This window comes from Zingiber officinale, chromosome 8B (genome assembly GCF_018446385.1).
Source record: "Zingiber officinale cultivar Zhangliang chromosome 8B, Zo_v1.1, whole genome shotgun sequence".
Taxonomy (NCBI): domain Eukaryota; kingdom Viridiplantae; phylum Streptophyta; class Magnoliopsida; order Zingiberales; family Zingiberaceae; genus Zingiber; species Zingiber officinale.
Window position 1 is genome coordinate 403894 of NC_056001.1, and position 18248 is coordinate 422141.

The 18248-nt window shown below is 37.3% G+C and overlaps 3 protein-coding genes across 5 annotated transcripts; 1 reads left to right on the top strand and 2 right to left on the bottom strand.

Annotated features, from left to right (window-relative positions):
* Nucleotides 1–203: 203 nt before the first annotated feature.
* Nucleotides 204–4649, bottom strand: LOC122015691 (adenine phosphoribosyltransferase 1-like). The gene is made up of 6 exons (XM_042572705.1): nt 4396–4649; nt 4128–4238; nt 3387–3479; nt 3160–3309; nt 1895–1953; nt 204–495 (listed from the first exon to the last, which is right to left on the bottom strand). Exons 1-6 carry the CDS (start codon nt 4634–4636, stop codon nt 442–444), a joined length of 708 nt encoding a protein of 235 aa, XP_042428639.1. The 5' UTR covers nt 4637–4649; the 3' UTR covers nt 204–441.
* A 1369-nt stretch (nt 4650–6018) lies between these two features.
* Nucleotides 6019–7548, top strand: LOC122015550 (zinc finger protein ZAT10-like). The gene is made up of 2 exons (XM_042572510.1): nt 6019–6043; nt 6655–7548. Exons 1-2 carry the CDS (start codon nt 6019–6021, stop codon nt 7389–7391), a joined length of 762 nt encoding a protein of 253 aa, XP_042428444.1. The 3' UTR covers nt 7392–7548.
* Nucleotides 7549–10013: 2465 nt separating this feature from the next.
* On the bottom strand, nt 10014–14029 carry LOC122017698 (probable N-acetyltransferase HLS1). 3 transcript variants are annotated; one of them, XM_042575371.1, is made up of 4 exons: nt 13639–14029; nt 11473–11698; nt 11160–11335; nt 10014–11082 (listed from the first exon to the last, which is right to left on the bottom strand). In XM_042575371.1, exons 2-4 carry the CDS (start codon nt 11680–11682, stop codon nt 10215–10217), a joined length of 1254 nt encoding a protein of 417 aa, XP_042431305.1. In that variant the 5' UTR covers nt 11683–11698; nt 13639–14029; the 3' UTR covers nt 10014–10214. The 3 variants fall into 3 exon arrangements, with proteins under 3 accessions (XP_042431305.1, XP_042431303.1, XP_042431304.1); XM_042575369.1 differs by having other exon boundaries at nt 13462–14029; XM_042575370.1 differs by having other exon boundaries at nt 13486–14028.
* Between the last annotated feature and the right edge of the window lie 4219 nt (nt 14030–18248).

The window sequence follows — 18248 nt, forward strand, 5'->3', positions numbered from 1 at the left end:
CAACCATGAGCCATCAGTATGTAATCTCTTAGACCAAACAACTAAGGTTGCAGTTGATGGGAGGAAACAGGATAGAATGAAATGAGAGTGAACATAGGATAATAAGTGAAATGATATGTTACTTGGTTCGCTCGGTCCAACGCTGCTTAGGAGCCTACACTGCTTCAAGTCGTGAATTACAATGCACGTCAAAAATATTTGGATAGCGGACTTTGGCAGCAGATCTATGATTGAAGAAACGTACGAGAATTACAAAGGAATATTATAAAGAAAGATTCAGATAAATTACCAAGTCGAATCACTCGATTACACACATAATCTAGGTTCCAAAATCAAATTTCTAAATGTTTTATACTCAGGTAAAATTCCGCATGCAACCTCCATAAACCTTGGTTATCTCATCACCAGGGAAAATTAAACAGCATCCTTCATTTTGCTGCACTAAGCAGCTTTGACCAGCACAAAGAGTGGCCTGCCATCCAGTTTGTCACGTCCCTATCAAACCAGCAAAAATGTCATTCTTATTTGTCAATGAGTTACCTTGCACAATATAAGACATGACTTTTTCATGTGAAGTTAAATATTTTTAAGGCAAAAGCTACAGCTGCTTGGTTATTCATAACGGAATTAACATGAAAAAACACTAAACTTGAATGAACTCATTCCTGAGTCAGTGTAGACTAGCATCTTCGCTTTCCTTGAAAACTTGAACTCCATGATTCCGCATCAACCAAAATCAGACACCATTATCTTTCATAATATTATATTTTGTAACAAAGCAGATGAAATAAGTGATTTGCTCTTATTTACATATAAATAGAGTTCGTCTTTTCAATCATAAAAACAGTTTTGAGAGTCCCTATGATAGCTTACTTCAAACCAAATCCTACGCTCTCAAACATTGTCAGGCGCAAACTTGCACGTTTAGTAACCCTTCAAGTGTTTGGCTGTGTATTCTCGTCCAATATAAGAAATACCTTTATAGTTGATTTGATAGGAAAACAAATCAGAATTCAATTTCCCATATTTTTAAGAAAACTAGTCTCACTTTTCTTAAAGTTCTTCACAAATCTAAATGGTGAAAAGAGAGATTTCAAGAAATCCTTGCTTGCCAAAGCAATGGCCTCCTCAAATATCTTAATCCAAACAGGCCCTAGCATTCAAGTCAGTCACTCACGTTCTGAAACAATGTCTCCAGACTGGAATTTAAACTAGTTTCAAAGATCAGGCTGATAGTAAAATTTCCAATTTTTCTATAAAGCATTTTATATATCGACTTGTGCTTTAGCTAAATCCATAAAGAACTCTAACTTGTGGAGTTTATGTTCCAAATGACATGGTGCATTAGGTTCAATTTCTATAAGGGAAAGACATGGATGGTGAAAGAAAGATGATAGAAAAAAAAAATTATAGAAAAAAGGAAAGAAAGATATCTCTAATTTGTATATCCATGAAGGGAAGAAAACAAAATTAAGAGTTTCCATTCTAATGATTTCACTAGAAAAAGAAAAAAAAATGGAATTTTAAAATTCAAGTATTATTTGTTAAAAATATTTTTAAAATATAAATAAAAATTAGATTTTAAAAACAAATGAGTTCTGATTTATTAGGTTAGATTTAATCAGCACTGCGTTAGAATAGTATTTTTTTTTTCTGCCTAAATTGGGTGAAAGCAATTTTGGTTCAAACTGGGGAAGATTGTCCAACCCTTTCCTCCAGTTCTTCCATTTCCACCAAAAGAAAACAAAAGGATATGATAATTGCAGAAATCTTTTCGTTTTTAGTTCGCATTTCCTTCACTTGCAGGAAATGCAAGGAAACAGAGTTATGTTTCCTTCTCAAATGCTTATCATGCACCCAATTAAAACTGAAGTCTAATTGGTTGATAACAAACCTTTAGCTCTGGCAATTCAATGACGCAAGCACATTCAACTACTTCAGCTCCAACACGCTCTGCAAGTGACATAGAGAAACAATAATTAAGATACCAGTGTCAGTCTGACTGTAATATATATGTGTAAGAGAACAAAGGAACTTGATAATATCTTGTGCTAAGTACAACAAACGTCTGATCAACAGAACTAATACCATTTAGTCAATGATATAAATGGGCCCTATGACCAGGCAGATAAAGCATGGAAAACAAAAGCAAATGAAAGTGCAGCCACATTTTCCATGCATAAGTATGCAAAACCAACGAACATTGGCAATATCATAACTTGTCCTTGTTTAGTCATTGATCCCAAACGTTGGCTTAAAGTATAAATCTATGATCTCTGAAACCAAGCAAGAATGCAATATTATCATATAAATATGTTGTAATACTGTATAGATATGATTTAATTTTCTAGGCAAGATGATGGAGAAATGTCAATAATAGTTTAACATCATAGCCATACAACATAAAATTGTTATGATAAAGGTCAAATTTGCATCACAGAATGTTAATACGTTTGTGAGTGGCTCAGATGGGTTAGGATGGAACAAGACCATAATAGTACCATCCAAACTTTACCATTAGTAGCAGTACAAGATGTTAGAAAAATCGAAAAGTAGAGTCTCACTAGAGTAGTTAGATTTTGCAATCTCTGATAAAAATGGATAAGCTTTACCCAGAGAATCCTCAGATGCTACTAGGTTGGGCATTATTTCAGCCAGCCTCATCACTACCATATATGCAAGTTTGATATCTAAATACGCTAAATTAACACTAATTGAATACAAGTAGAAGCAGGAATAAACATTAGACTGGCATTGACAACTTCAAAAGATTGTGCTAAACCAAGGTAAAAACTTATTGGCAACTCAATTACAATTAGCATCTACAATTGGAATTTTTCATTAGATTTTTGTTCACAAATACTAAGTTCCAACCGACAGATTCAAAATTAGTCTAAAGCCAATAAAAAAAATTGGGAAGAAACAACGGGATATAGGGAAACTTAACCTATACATCTGTAAAATATAATAGGAAAGCCTAAACTATCCTAGATGGTTAAAATACTCTGACATCAGAGATGTCTATTCTCTAAACATGATCATGTAGAAGTGAGCAATAATATGTAAGATATGCTACTAATAGCATGTACACGAAACTTTGGGTAGAAAAACCACAAAACTGAAGAGAGATCGAGTGAAAAAAAAAAAAAAAAACCCCACCGAGAAGCCTCATAGCAGCAGCTAATGTCCCACCAGTTGCAATTAAATCGTCAACAACAAGTGCCCGTTCTCCTGCCTGAACAGCTCCTACATGCATCTCCATTTTGTCTGTACCATATTCTAACGAGTATTCTTCAGAAATAACTTCCCCTAATAGTCCACACAAGAATTAGTATATTATCTACAAAGCACAGATAGAAAAAGATTGACATGACAGAAAACCATACCAGGTAACTTCTTTGGCTTTCTGAGAGGAACAAACTTTGCTCCAATAGCCAAAGCAATAGGAGGGCCAAAAATAAATCCTCTTGCCTCAACACCTGCATATATCATGCATATCCAATTAAAAAATTGAACTGATATTTACTACCATCCCATGTCCATTAGTAATCTCATTTCAGTATAGAGTTATGACGATGATTTAATTTGGAATTTAATAATACATTGTATGATATAATTTTGTAGAACAAAATTCAGCAGTGATGAGAATAAATTATGCTCCATCGTGCAAAACAAAGAACATAATATGAAAGCAACTCAAGTTGGATGTCATATTGATAACTGCTGCCTTGATTTTTCCCATATCCGCATAATACATAATCAAAGCATCAAGACGGAAAGCTAATCATCAGAAACAGATACAGAGAACAAAATGCTTAATCAAGAAAAAGTAACGTGAAGTGAGTGCTTTGCTCATTCCCATACAAAAGTCCTAGCTTTTCTAGGTTAGTCGCCTTCCTAATCTTAGTTAACCCGATAGTACCATCTTCAATTATTTCTCTTGGAATTCTTCGAATTTCTAGTCATTCTTAGTTGCACAAATGTTCCGTGAATGAAATAAACACGAAGAAAGGAGAGCTGATATTCATGCGTTTCAATTGCCAAACCAAAACATGGCATCCAACAAAACAACAAGCAAAGAAGAAGAATATTTTACTTTTCGAACAGTTTAACAAAAAAACAGTTACCTGCAACCACCGAGATTCCTTTATCTCTGTATCTCTCTACAAGCATATCGATCGTATCCCTAAACGCCTCGGGTTCTAGCAACAGGGTCGTAATGTCCTGAAATAAGATACCTACACCCAATCCAACCTATCAGGCACAACAACAACAACAGAATAAATTTTTTTTTTAAAAAAAAACACATCTCGCCATAACACCTCATGGAGCCCCGATCCGAGAAAAAGGACTTCAAAGTCACACTAATGAACTACAATTGTTAAGATTGGTTACCCGGTTTGGGGAAGTCGGGGATGACGCGTATGGTGGAGGCGATCCGCTTGAGGCGGTGGTCCTCTGCTCCTTCGGAGGCCATGGATCGGATGGACGGGAGGCGAAAGGATGGTTTATGGAAGCAAAGAAGGGACGGGGAGAGTCGCGACGTCGACGACGGCTGTGGAAGAAGAGGGGAGCGTATAAGAGGGACCTTGTGGAGGAAAGAGAGTGAAAGCATACCAAAGAAGTACAGATGCATTCCGTTAACGCGGGCGTTAATTAAACGGCGAATTACACCTGGATCTTCGACCGTCCAAACTAACGGCGGCTACTTGCAACCTGTGAACTAGCATAATTTCGAAAATTAGCTTGCGCTATAATCGAGACATTAATTTTAATCCATGATAAATAAATAATTAATAGATAAAAATTATTTTGAATTCTGAAATTGAGTAATTAATTAAATTATATTAATTTGTTATAAAAGAAAGAGGTGTGTTGCGAGTAGTACTGCATGCCTTCCTAATTCTAGTTCTTCTTCTTCGGCCTCTCTTCCGGTCAATGATCAAATCTGTATAACTGAATCCGCAAGGGTTGAGGAACATATGAAACAACTTATTAGCTACAGCAAATTGGTCTCCTTCCAGAACAAATCAAAGTTGTACTCTTCCTCCTCCAATTTCATCGATCCTTTCTACGGATGCATGCATGCTATGCACAAATTGTCAAACAAATCTATATATATATATATATATATATATATATATATATATATATATATATATATATATATATATATATATATATATATATATATATATATATTTATTATCGGACTAAATTTAAATACTCGAATTAAATTCAACTTATAACTAAGATGACCTGAGCTGATAATCTCAAGCTGTCAGTAGGGATTAGTTTCTGTCAAGTGATAAAGGCAGCCTGCACAGTATTGACAGATCAAGCTGATCGGCCGAGCAGCATGAGCGGGCACAGCAGATAAGAAAGGTTGATCGAGCGGGACAGACATGCCTGATGAGAAACAGGTCGGGCGATTTGGTATCGAGCGAACGAACAGGTCTGACGAAAGACAAACCGACCGAGCAAACACGTCTGGACAAGCAGGTCGAGCGAAGCAGAGCGAAACAAACCGGCCGAACAGACAGGTCTGGACAGGCAGGTCGGGCAAAGCAGGCCGACCGAGCAGACAGGCAAATCGGGCGAAGCAGACCGGCCGAGTAGACAAATCGGACTGACTAGTCTCTGACTAGCCGACCGGATGAGCTGACAGGTCGGGTGAAGATCTCGAGCGAGCAGAGAAATTTGTCTATCGGACAAAGAGACCAACTGGGCAAGCTGACCGAGGTCTGCAAGTCGCAGTTTTCTTGAAACAGATTCGTCCACCTCCGGCTGTGCTTCGAGGCTTACAAGGATCGTCTGTTTCTCAGGCTACAACGACCGACCGTGAATCCGACCAAACACTGATAGACACGACGAGCTGAATGGTACCCGAATACTACCACGGGCAGACCACCGAGCAGGAGTTGCACAACAAAGGAGGAAGAAGGAAAATGGAGAGCCTTTTCTTGCTGTGTGTCATCTGCCTATGATTGGAGCCTCCTTATATAGGAGATCGAATCAATGGCTAGAGTTAATGATCTTAATGGTCATTATCATCGGTTGGTATCCATTTCACAACAGCAAAAGATCTACGTGGCAAAATTTTAGTTGTTCCACATGTCGCACTTGCACATGAGCCAACTTGATTCAGTGCAATCCGAATCATAAATTTACACCCCCCCTTGTACATCCACGCATGAGAAAGAATCTCCCCCAATACATTTATTCATATTCTCAATATATATGAATTAATATAAACCAATAAAAATATCTTCAAATTTTTAACATAAAATTAAAATCTGATTCACAATGAAATTTTTTTTCCACTTTTATTTCTTCTCCATCCATTTATATTTAACAATATATTACTTCCGATCCTCTAACCAGTCATCAGATTCGATCGTCTTTCTTAGGATTAGTAATTTAGTATTATAGCCGCGCCTCAGTCTCGATCTCCACCGAACGAAGTCTAGCTCCTTCCTCTCTGGCTCCAGGTAACCCACTCCCTCTTTCCTGCTACTTGACTTTTCCTATGATATCGTAGCTATTTTGTTGAAGTCAACATGGTAGCTGTGACGGTTCAAAATAAGTAGCTAGCTAGCTGCATGCCAAATTCAACGATTCTTCCTTCCTGTCTAATAAATTTCCTATAATCAGTCAACTCTCTCTGCTTCTTCTGGTTCTCATCATCATTTCCAATCCTCTATTTATATGTGGTAGCAGGCGAGACCGCATCATCCGCCACAATTCCGCCTGAGATGAGCTACGAGGAGGAGTCCTTGCTTCCGCAAATCGAAGGATGGGCGAAGAAGAAGCGGTCCAAGCGCAACCGCTTCTTCGACCGACCGCCCACTGAGGAAGAGTACTTGGCTTGGTGTCTAGTGATGCTCGCCCGCGGCGGACTCCGACCGCCGACGTTGACCGAGTCGGTGGCTCCCGAGAAGCTCGAGCATAAGTGCTCAGTCTGCGGAAAAGCCTTCGCGTCCTACCAGGCCCTCGGCGGTCACAAGGCCAGCCACCGGAATTCAAAGGTCGCCACTTACGAAGCCTCGGCGGCCGCCAAGTCCACGGGGACGGGGTCTTCCAGCGCCGAAGCCACCGCTGCGGGAGGCGGGAGGGTGCACCGGTGCTCGGTGTGCCAGAAGGCGTTCCCGTCCGGGCAGGCGCTCGGCGGGCACAAGAGGTGTCACTACGACGGAAGCCTCGGCATCACCGTGGCTACGGCGTCAGAAGGTGCGGGATCGAGCTACAGGGGGTTCGATCTGAACGTGCCGGTGCCGCCAGAGTTAGAGTTTGACCGTGTCAAGAGTTGCTTGATGGCGGCGGCGGTGGAGGAGGAGGAGGTGCAGAGCCCGCTGGCTTTGAAGAAACCCAGACTCCTCATTCCGGCTTAATTAATCAAATAATTAATTGATTATTTATTTATTTATTTATTTATTTATTTATTGAAAATAAGTTAATAGATTGACAAAATCAATTCCTTGTAGAGAGAATTATTCATTGATTGATTATCATATTCATAAATGAATTTCATTATTCCAATTGTTGTTCTTACTTCTTTTTCATATTTATTGATTTACCGGCTGCTGGAATTTGCTCGTACTATTATTCTATGAATTTGAGATTCCACCAATGAAATAAATTAAATTAAATTAAATTCAAGTAAAAAAAATAACATGGCACGCCACATTTGAATGAGTGCTAGGACTTCCTAAAGGAGGTAACTTTGAAATATAATTTAAAACTCTCACAATAAAAAGAAATCTTTAGAAAGAGGGTACAATAATCACTTCAAAAACAATGGGAATAATGCTATATATATAAAACGGGACGTGATCATTCCCATTTGTTTTTTTTTTCAATGAACTTATTCCATACAACTTCTTTTCCGAATTACAGTGGGTCAATGTGACTAATTCAATCTAAAGTTGTCTGATTCAGATTCATAGTGGTTGGTTAAAGTGATGACTCAACCTACCTGTCTAGGATAAAGACAAGAATTAAAGATTAATTAGGCAAGGACCGGACACGTTGGTGGTTAATTAGTGGGAGTGAAATATCAATTAGCGTTGATAAATAACAAACTAATTGAGTCAAAGTCTTTATTAGTGGGGAGTGAAATATTAACTAACGTCAATAATTAACAAACTCGATACGAGTCTTTATGTGCTTATGCTTCGCATTTAAGAAATGACCTCTAGCTTTATTGACTCAGCAGTGCAGAGATAAGAATGTCCATTCCCTTTTAAAGGAAATAGTTAATCGACAAATGAGAAAATCAGAAAATAAAAAATTACATCCATCACTTTTTAACGGTTTTAAAGTAGTAGATTATTAACCGCAAATTCGATTTCTCGACACGTTGGATCTTAAGGAGAAGCATTAAGATCTTAAGGATTTTAAGAAGGAACAATAATCAGCCACTCTTGACCGTGCCAAATGAAAAAAGGATAAATATTATTATTACTAGTAGTGGTAGTTATAGGAACATCAAAAATTTTACTGTAACTAAAAAGTAAGGAGTTCGAATCTTAAAAATAAATTATTATAAAAAGTAGAGTAACATTGCGTATAATATATTTTCTCCCGCACCTGCATAGTGAGAATTTCGTGCATCGAAATATCCTTTATTATTAGTTATAGAAAAATGTGATAATTTTCTTTTAGGATTTTTTTTCTCAGGATTATCCCATATGATTTAGAAAAGAGTTAAATCGGGTTTCACGGTAGTACAGTAACTCTTTATATAGCTAGTGATCAAAGCATCTCCAATGTAAATTTTGTGAAAGATTCATAAAATTGAAAAATCTTAACAAAAAAGAACTTTTATGATTGTGTAACAAAAAATTGAAAAAATTCTTAATTCAAGAGCATATTTAAGTATTTAAATCTATTTTTTTTCTTTTGAAGGTGGAATCATGGATCCTTTTCAAATAATTAAAAATAAATTATTTGCTGAAACATTTAATCAAAATATTTTACTTCATAAATAGTTAATAATAATTCAAGTGGTATTTTTTTCTTTTAAAAATAAATATATTTGAGATAAGTTAAAAAATATATATAATGACTCTAATTAAATTAAAATCATAAAATAATTAATTTATTAATTAAAAACCATAAATAAATTAAATTAAAATTATAAATTAATTAATTTATCAAATGAAAATTATATAGAGATATTAAATGAAAAAATAATAAATAAAAATATACGATTTATAATGTAGGCACACATAAAAAAAATTATATGAAGATTTGTTTATTATGAAGATAATAATAGGTATTTATACTTGTGATATGAGATTGATGTGACATATTGAAAATTACAAAAATAATCATTGAGAGATTTAACCACTGAAGATCTCTTGAGAGGTTTTTATATTTATGATGTGGTATTAATGTGGTATATTAGTAACTAAAAAAATATATTGAAAAATTTAACTATTGAAGATGTCCTCAAATAACATAAAGGGAATCAATACCATAACAACACTATATATACCATATATATTAATTAATTGATAGCCCGTGATAGTAGTGGTGGTAGATAAATAAATATGAGAAAAGAATATATACATGGTTCGTTTGACTGTCGCACTTGCCTTAGATTTAGGGATATGGCTCGTAAAAGGATCTCGTGCTGCACAAGGAAATTAAAAGCAGTCCAAAAGCAAAATCACTCTGCTATAAGTTAACGCTGATACTGGGATTAGTGTTAGGCCTAAAGGGCTGCTTGATATTTTCTTTTTCTTCACTTTTGAATAATTATTTTTTCAAAAACTTTTAAAGAAGATATGCGTAAACGAGTACACTGGAAATTAAATGCAATACAATCTATTAACTTTGGTGATTGAGGTGGGATTTGATTATTTCATTTCATACATATTCCAATTCATCTCAGAAATATTTATCAAAATATATTAACTAGGATTATTTTTTTTTACTGTATCATGAGCTGAATATCTAGTTTTTAAAGAGTCATTCATTAAAATTTGGAGCATTTTTTTTTTTTGAAGAAAAAAATTGCATGTAAAGCTCACGCACTAATTGGTTCTTACAAACTCCATTGCAAAGCGGATGTCCTTTCCGGAAAGGAGTGGAATAAACAAGATCCGACTCCATTTATATGCCACCGTTACGACGACACAGAAAAATTAAACCGCAACAGCGAGCGATCCGTGATGGCTGGAAAAAGAGGCAATCCGAGGCCGTCGGATTCAAAACTCCCTGGGATCTACGAAGATGGACGGCGGGGGTGGCGCTTTCGTCCAGTCGCCGAGCGCCCCGTCGCCGTAATCTTCTGCCAGCCGCTTGACGCACCACACGTCCTCGGCGCAAGATAGCCTGCTCCAGAAAGGAATCCCCGGGCGGAGAGGGTCGCACTCCGCCATCTCCGCCGCAATCACCCGGCACTCGGGGTCCCCCATCGCCATGTTGTGCGTGTGCCGGCACAGCGCTCGCGCATGCTCCGCGGCAGCTGGTCCCTCCCCATAGATTCCGTACACCAGGTACAACCCGAACGGGCGGAATAAGTCCGGCACCGACGGGATCCGCAGCCACGGCAGGGCGCGGTCCACCGCCCGGCTCGCACGCGCCAGCCCCCGCCGCCACGGTCCCGCCCCCCGCACCTCCATCCGGAACACCTCCTTCGAGTTCCACACGCTCACCACAGCCCACGACGCGGGCGGGGCCGCCAGGAAAGCCGCCGCCCCCGGCCACCGCGCCGCGGCAGGGCATCCCGAGGGGACGGCGAGGAACGTCCCCAGGGAGAGCGGGTTCGCAAGCACCGCGTCGATGTCGCGAGGGAAGAACTCGGTGGCGCCGAAGCGGCGGCGGTAGAGCTCCTCGGCGTCGGCGAGAGGGAGACGCAGCACGGCGATTTGCGGCGTGAGGGGGAGGCGGTGGGCGAATACAGGATGCACTAGGATGGCCGGCGTGCGGAACTTGGAGTAGCCGCACCGGCCGGTGAAGAGACGCAGCGACGCCTCGTTGTCCTTCTCCGTCGCCATGTAAGCGTAATCCGCTCCCTTCGCCTTAAACCACTCCTCCATTCGCTGGACCAGATTAAGTGCGATCCCCCGCCGCCTAGTTAACGTTGAATTAGGCCGCTTAATGGCGCATGACGATGAGTATTGAAGAGGCGGTAGAGCAGTTAACGTTACCGGTGGTGAGGGGAGACGCGTAGGCCCAGAAGGTAGGCGACCTTGGCGGAGATGGAGACGGTCAAGGAAGGATGATGGTTCAGATTCTTGGTGGTGGCGCCGCAGGCCACAGTTTTGATGCACCCGCGGACGAGCCCAACGATCTCCTTCTGCGGGCCACCGATCAGCTCCGCCACCTTATTTCCCGAAAATAAATTTTTACTAATTAAGCGAGAAAATTAATTACTTAAAGCAGTAAAAAAAAAATTGAAACATTTCTGTATTTTTTTGGTTAAAAAAAACATAGATCGGTGAAGAGTGTGAGGGTACGGACGAGCATGAGGAAGGGGGGAGAGTGGCGGACGCGACAAAGAGGATCGCCGAGGAGATCGGTAAAGAGCGACATGCCACCGGAGCTAGTTCCGACGTCGCACAACCGCTCCACCGCTTCTGCGCCTTTCCGGTCGCGGCTTGCATCGTACTCCCTGATAACAACTCCCGGCGCCGGAACCCACTCCGGCGACGCCACCGTCACGATATCCATGTGTCCCTTCACTTCCCTGTTTGACGCAAAACAGAGACAAAGTTAGCGGCTCTTTTTCTCCTGGCACTAGTACTGATCTATCTCCTACAGCATAATGAACTTGCCAAACATATATAATCTATACACATATGTGGCTGGAGGATTCTCTTTATAAACTATTGATTAGAATCTTCTTGTCCTCTCATAAGTGTTATATATATTTTTTAATTGCATACATTTATACCCTTATCCGTTTTTTTTTTTTGTTTTTAGTTTTGTTTAAATTAAATAAAATTAAAAAATACAAGTATTAATGAAAAATAATAAATAAAATTGGTTAAATAATAAAATTAAATAAAAATTAAATAATATTAAAAAAAAAATATAAGCATTAATGAAAAATAATAAAAAATGGATTAAAAAATAAAATTAAATAAAATTAGATAAAAAAAATATAAGTATTGATGAAAAAAATAATAAATGAAATTGGAAAAAATACAAGATGAAAAATTAATAAAAATATTTTGCACCCCCGACATGTTCCCCGCCCGCCCGACTTCATATTTTTGAATTGCATGCATTTATACCCTTATCCGTTTTTTATTTTTTTGTTTTTTGTTTTATTTAAATTAAATAAAATTTAAAAATACAAGTATTAATGAACAAATAAATAAAATTGAAAAAAATACAAGTATGGATGAAAAAGATAATAAATAAAATTGATTAAAAAATAAAATTAAAATAAAACTAAATAAAATTTAAATAAAACTTAATTAATATTGAAAAAATACAAGTATAAATAAAATTGATTTAAAAAATAAAAAATACAAGTATTGATGAAAAAATAATAAATAAAATTGAAAATATAAGTATTGATGAAAAAAATAAAAAGCAAAATTGATTTAGAAAAATAAAACTAAATAAAAATTAAATAAAATTAAAAAATGTAAGTATTGATGAAAAAAATAATAAATAAAATTGAAAAAAATACAAGTATTGATGAAAAAATAATAAATAAAATTGATTAAAAAATAAAACTAAATACAAATTAAATAAAACTGAAAAATACAATTATTGATAAAAAATAGTAAATAAAATTAAAAAAATACAAATATTGATAAAAAATAATAAATAAAATTGATTAAACAAATAATACTTAATAAAAATTAAATAAAACTGAAAAAAATACAATTATTGATGGAAAAATAGTAAATAAAATTGAAAAAAATACAAATATTGATGAAAAAACTAATAAATAAAATTGATTAAAAAAATAAAACTAAATAAAATTTAAAAAAATACAAGTATTGATAAAAAAAATAAAAAATAAAATTTATTAAAAAAATAAAACTAAATAAAAATTAAATAAAATTTTAAAAAAATATAAGTATTGATGAAAAAATTATAAATAAAATTTATTAAAAAACTAAAACTAAATGAAAAATAAATAAAATTTAAAAAATACAAGTATTGATAAAAAAATAAATAAATAAAATTGATTAAAAAATAAAAATTAAATAAAAATGAAAAAAAATATAAGTATGGATGAAAAAATAATAAACAAATTTGATAAAAATAAAATTAAATAAAATTGAAAAAAATATAAGTATGGATGAAAAAATAACAAACAAAATTGATAAAAAAAATAAAATAAAATTAAATTGAAAGAAAATATAAGTGTAGATTTAGAGCCCCTTACAATTTTACCCTTATTCAGTTTTAAAATTTAAATAAAATTAAAAAAAATACAAGTAAAGGAATTCAAATAATAAAAATATAAAAGTCATTTAAATGGGAGACATGATGAAAATGATAGCGGGGTACTGTCAGGAGGGCGAGAATGGAAATGGCGGCTACGGCTGCGGTCGCAGGCGGACTCTCTCCCTCTCCGGCGTAGCCCCCACCTATTTACTTCTTCGCCCTAAGAGAAGAGACAAATACGACAGCATGTGAAGATGCACACAGAATCATTATTACTATCACGATGCGAATCCTATTAATGACAGGCGACGGCAAGAGCCGAGAGGGAGGGGAAACGATGGTGCCGAGGCGCAGAGCAATTAAGACGCCGCCACGCGTTACGGGGCGATGGGACTGTGCATCAGGACGGCCGCCACGTCGCCGGCGGGGCGGCGATGAACTGCCTCGCCATCATTATGGAGGACGGAGGGGGGCAACTCATCTCACGTTGCCGTCGCCGCAGTTAATTGTTAGGCGAGTGACTCGATCGGCCGGCGACAGCGGTGGCCCGCCGCCCGACGAAGAACCAGCCAGTTGGTTCAGGGCATGAGTCCCACTTAAATAAGCCAATGGGAAGGCGGTGAGGAGGGTGGCCTAATTATTAAATGTTAGTTGAAGTGGATTGGGATTTGGTGAAATCTTACAGATAACGGACAATAATTTAAGTCGAGTAGGATTTTTATATAAGATTTAAGGTGAGATATCTAGTCGCTTTTACTTATTAAAGTGCCGAATCCATTCCATATATGATATATTCACTACCTATTTATGGTTAAAGTGGACATTCAGTTGTCTTCAGGTCATATCTAAAAATATGGGTCTCGAATTTACATCGTCCTTACTGTAAATGGATCGATAGTATTATAACTCATCTTTTATATACCTTTTTCATTTATTTTTTTTTTAATAAAAATTGCATCTCATTCTTCGCCCAAAAGTGCTTCATATGAATATGATTAATCATTAATGGATGCAAAATATGAGTAGGTTAATCATCCAAATCAATGGATGTAAAGGGAATGTACGTGTGGCTCATCTAAATCAATTCACTATGCTGATTTTTCTTATCAAAAGGTGGCGCTTGAACTGCCAATTAATACGAGTAGGTTGATCATCAACATCTAGTAATTGCGATTTGATATACTTGATTACAACTAATATAATTGTGCAGCTGGTTCGCTGTATCGATGTGGAATTTGCATCGATTTTACGCCTTGATCATTGATCATTACGCATGCCACAATAGTGTCGATAATAACGGGCATTTAAGACTAATAGTTATCTAAAACAATGACATGATAACAATCAATTATCTACTCGACCAGGTTTTTCATGGAAATTAACAAGAAGAAAAATATCATCCGCAATGTCGGCTGGGTCTGTCTTTTAAGGAAAATAAATACTACCAAAACCAATTAAGTGGCTCTTAATTGGTAGCTTGATTATAAAAAGTTAATTGTATTTGATTTGACATCGTGTCGCATTCAATACTTTGGCGAGACGATCGAGAGGACCATAATTTTAATTAACATAAATTTATTATTTTTCCACACCTGATTATATATAGATATATAATAATAGAGCATGCATCATTAAAGACAATAGGAATTGACTGATACAAACCCCACCTGTAGGTCTGTTGGATTAGAACTTCTTAATTATTAGATAATATATTAATATATTAAACCAATGGAATTTAAGTGCATGCATGACAAATTAATCACTATTCCCTTAGCTTGTCATATAAATTAAGAGTAAATCTTGCTGGCCAGAATCTGGCCAGCTAGAAATCCCTATTTCTCAATTAAAATGCATGTATGAACATGCATATAATTAATGGGGTCATATGAAATTACTAAAATACTCATGTATATGTATGCATGTATATATTCTATCTGATCAGATTCTGGCCGTTTAGCAATGCCCATAAATTAATATCATGGCTTGGATAAGCAGATGATGGCACTTCATTTTCCACTCGAACAGTGATAAAAACTTTACAACTAATTGTTATGAGTTAGCCTTTAATTAATTTATTATATATTGCCCATATATGTCCCATGATCATAAATCACTGCCTTGCTTAGCTTACAATTCTACACGACAGCTTTCATATCTTATGCCTGTTGCTTAATAGTCTATCCTATGAATTAATGCTCCGTTCACAGTCATTAATTATATCGATATAATTAAGCAAGTTAATTTGAAGATTGATTGACGCTTAGATTATTATTTTCTCAAACTTACTTAAATATTAAAAAACAGAAGCTTCGACAGAAACCCTGTAAAATTAAAGCTGCCTAGCTCGCTCGGTAATAATTTTGTCCGTTCTTCCTTTAATGAGTTCAAAGGCAAGCATATGGACCACCAAAGAGGCAAATTTAAGTCAAAAAGTTGACGGTGACTTGAACACCTAAACTACCTGTGTCGTCATGTCGTTGTCTTTCTCATAGATTGCTAAATCGTGCCCGAGGTATCTACAAAAGTTAGTTAGAGTTAATGAAATTAATATTAATTGCATGGTACTTGTGGACAGAGGAGACGATGCGTGGCAGTGTCAGTCCTCCTCATGGATGCAAATGGTGACCAAGCATACCAATCTGACTGCGCAATATTCACATCCTTATCCTCTCGTCTTCCTATGCACACCTGCCCTTCCCGCTGAGTTGCTTGACGCTCTCTCTCTCTCTCTCTTCCTCGCCATCATTACCCAACCAAATGCATGGTTCTTGTTGTGGTCACCTATCAGGTTTGTCCACTTACTAGCTCCATGAGACTTGAATTCTTTAATCGTAGTAAAAATTAATGGGGGAAATGTGCAGTTTGGGTCTTTGGGAGAGTGTTGTAGAGCGGCAGGCGAGTGTAGGCTTGTTGTTGATTGGGCTATGCTCAGGGATCCCCTGTGTAGCAGATGGCCTAAGGGCAGGGCGTTTTCAAAGCATATCTTTGACTGATATTCTCGACCATCTTGGTTTCTTTTTTTTTAACGGACTAGAATATATGGTTTAGAAGAAACGGACAAATCGTGCAAGGAGGAAAAAAAAATACGAGGACGAATATATTATATAGTTTAGAAATGGACGCATCGTCAATTTGTGCAGCAGGGCATCTGGTCGATCGTGATCATGGAATAGGAATAGAGTGATGCAGGGGATTGTGCCATGCCAGGAAGAAGAGCCAAACGCAGTAGGTTAGCTGATGCGTAAATAGTAGATGATTTCGATAGAATGATGGAAATGATAGTTAGGTAATATGATACTTTGAAGTTAAGAAGAGGTGGTGGTTAGGATTAAAAATAATGTATTTAGATAGTTCATTCCTCTCGGTCAGATTTTTAGGATTCAATTTTCTCATGGTCAGATTTTTAGGATTCAATTTTCTCATTTTTCATGAGCAAGGCTCACAATCTAATTTTGGTTGTCTTTATACCGATCGAACCTTCAAGGTTCAATCCCCTCGCTTCTCATGGATAAGGTTTTCAATCTAATTCCGGCCGGCTTTATGTCAATTGAACTTCTAAGACTCATATACCTCATTTCTCATGGGCAAGGCTCCTAATTTCATCCCGACCGACTTTATGCCGGTTGGATCTCCAAGCCTCAATCCCCTCACTTCTCATGGGCAAGACTCTCAATCTAATCCCGATAGACTTTATGTTTGTCGAACCTCTAGGACTCAATCCTCTTACTTCTCTTGGGCACCGTCTCAGCCTTACTCCCAGTCGGTCTCTTAGTCGGTTTGACTCATAAGGGGACAACGCCGTTAGGGAATCACAACAACTTGTCAGAGGATAACTATCTGTCAGGGGATATTCCAATACTCCGTCACATACAAACTGCGGAACCTTCCTCTACCTAATGGAAGTCCATCGTATATCTTCTTTCACCAGATATCCCCTGAAATTCGACATTATCTGATGCTTTATGATTACAGAGGTTGTAAAAGACAGTATAAAAAGAGGGTATTTTCCGTTGGCCAAGTACATGCTAGACAGTAGTCTTAGTGCACATATTTACTGTTCTTCATTTTTTTTTTTTTTGCTCGGACTCTCTTCTGGCCTGAGTGTCGGAGGGTCTGCGCCAAAGACCTCTTCCTTAATTCTCGTTCTAACGCTTCTAGGTGCTTAGTTGGTGGTACTTGCAGGGTCATGGGTGTTGAAAATGAGTGAATGGAGAAGAGAGGGAAGAAGAAAGAAGCGTCATTGTGAAGAAGATTTTAGTCCCACATTGGAAGTTTCAAGGCTTGATGGTTGGTTTATATTGTTTCACAAGAATGTGTGTTGTGAACAAATAAATGAGTAGAAGCTTGCTCTTGTGTGTGGCTGCGTAGGGAGGGTGTAAATCCAGGGCCCGGATTACATTGAACCAAGTTTGCTAGTGTGCGAGCACGACTTATTCATGCCCAAATAAATTAATCGACATTTTGCCACTTGGATTATTCTTTTTTCATTAACGCTTAAATAAGAAACGCATATTAATATAATACAAATGAGGTTTCTTTAGCAAATGGAAAAGTAACCTCACGCAAGACATCCTATAAAAGGCTTGGAGCATGAGAGGAAAAGAAATAAGGAAAAGAAAGATTAAATAATCTTTCCATCCATCTTCTTTTCCCTCTTCTTCTTCTCTGTCGTTTCCTTCTTCCACTCGATAGAACCCTGGTGATAGCATTCGGGTATTTCTCAGTTCGCCGCAACTACCAGTGCTAGGTGGAGATTGCGGTTTCGCCGTTGTATCCTGGGAAACAAACGACCCGAGTAAGCCTCAAAGCACAGCCGGAGGTGGGCGAATATGTTTCAAGGAAACTACGTCATTCGCAGGCCTCGGTCAGCCTCTTCGCCCGTTCGG

What these genes read in the sequence shown, in the direction of transcription:
- LOC122015550 (XM_042572510.1), top strand. Translation starts at nt 6,019, where the DNA reads ATGGCTAGAGTTAATGATCTTAATG. An exon ending in TAGAGTTAATGATCTTAATG is followed by an intron (nt 6,044 to 6,654) that starts GTCATTATCATC and finishes TCCTATAATCAG; the next exon opens with TCAACTCTCTCTGCTTCTTC.
- LOC122017698 (XM_042575369.1), bottom strand. An exon ending in CTCCCCCCTTCCTCATGCTC is followed by an intron (nt 11,336 to 11,472) that starts GTCCGTACCCTC and finishes TCGGGAAATAAG; the next exon opens with GTGGCGGAGCTGATCGGTGG. An exon ending in CGCGTCTCCCCTCACCACCG is followed by an intron (nt 11,083 to 11,159) that starts GTAACGTTAACT and finishes AACGTTAACTAG; the next exon opens with GCGGCGGGGGATCGCACTTA.
- LOC122015691 (XM_042572705.1), bottom strand. Translation starts at nt 4,636, where the DNA reads ATGCATCTGTACTTCTTTGGTATGCTTTCACTCTCTTTCCTCCACAAG. An exon ending in AAAGCCAAAGAAGTTACCTG is followed by an intron (nt 3,310 to 3,386) that starts GTATGGTTTTCT and finishes GTGGACTATTAG; the next exon opens with GGGAAGTTATTTCTGAAGAA. An exon ending in TGCTGCTATGAGGCTTCTCG is followed by an intron (nt 1,954 to 3,159) that starts GTGGGGTTTTTT and finishes TGTCACTTGCAG; the next exon opens with AGCGTGTTGGAGCTGAAGTA.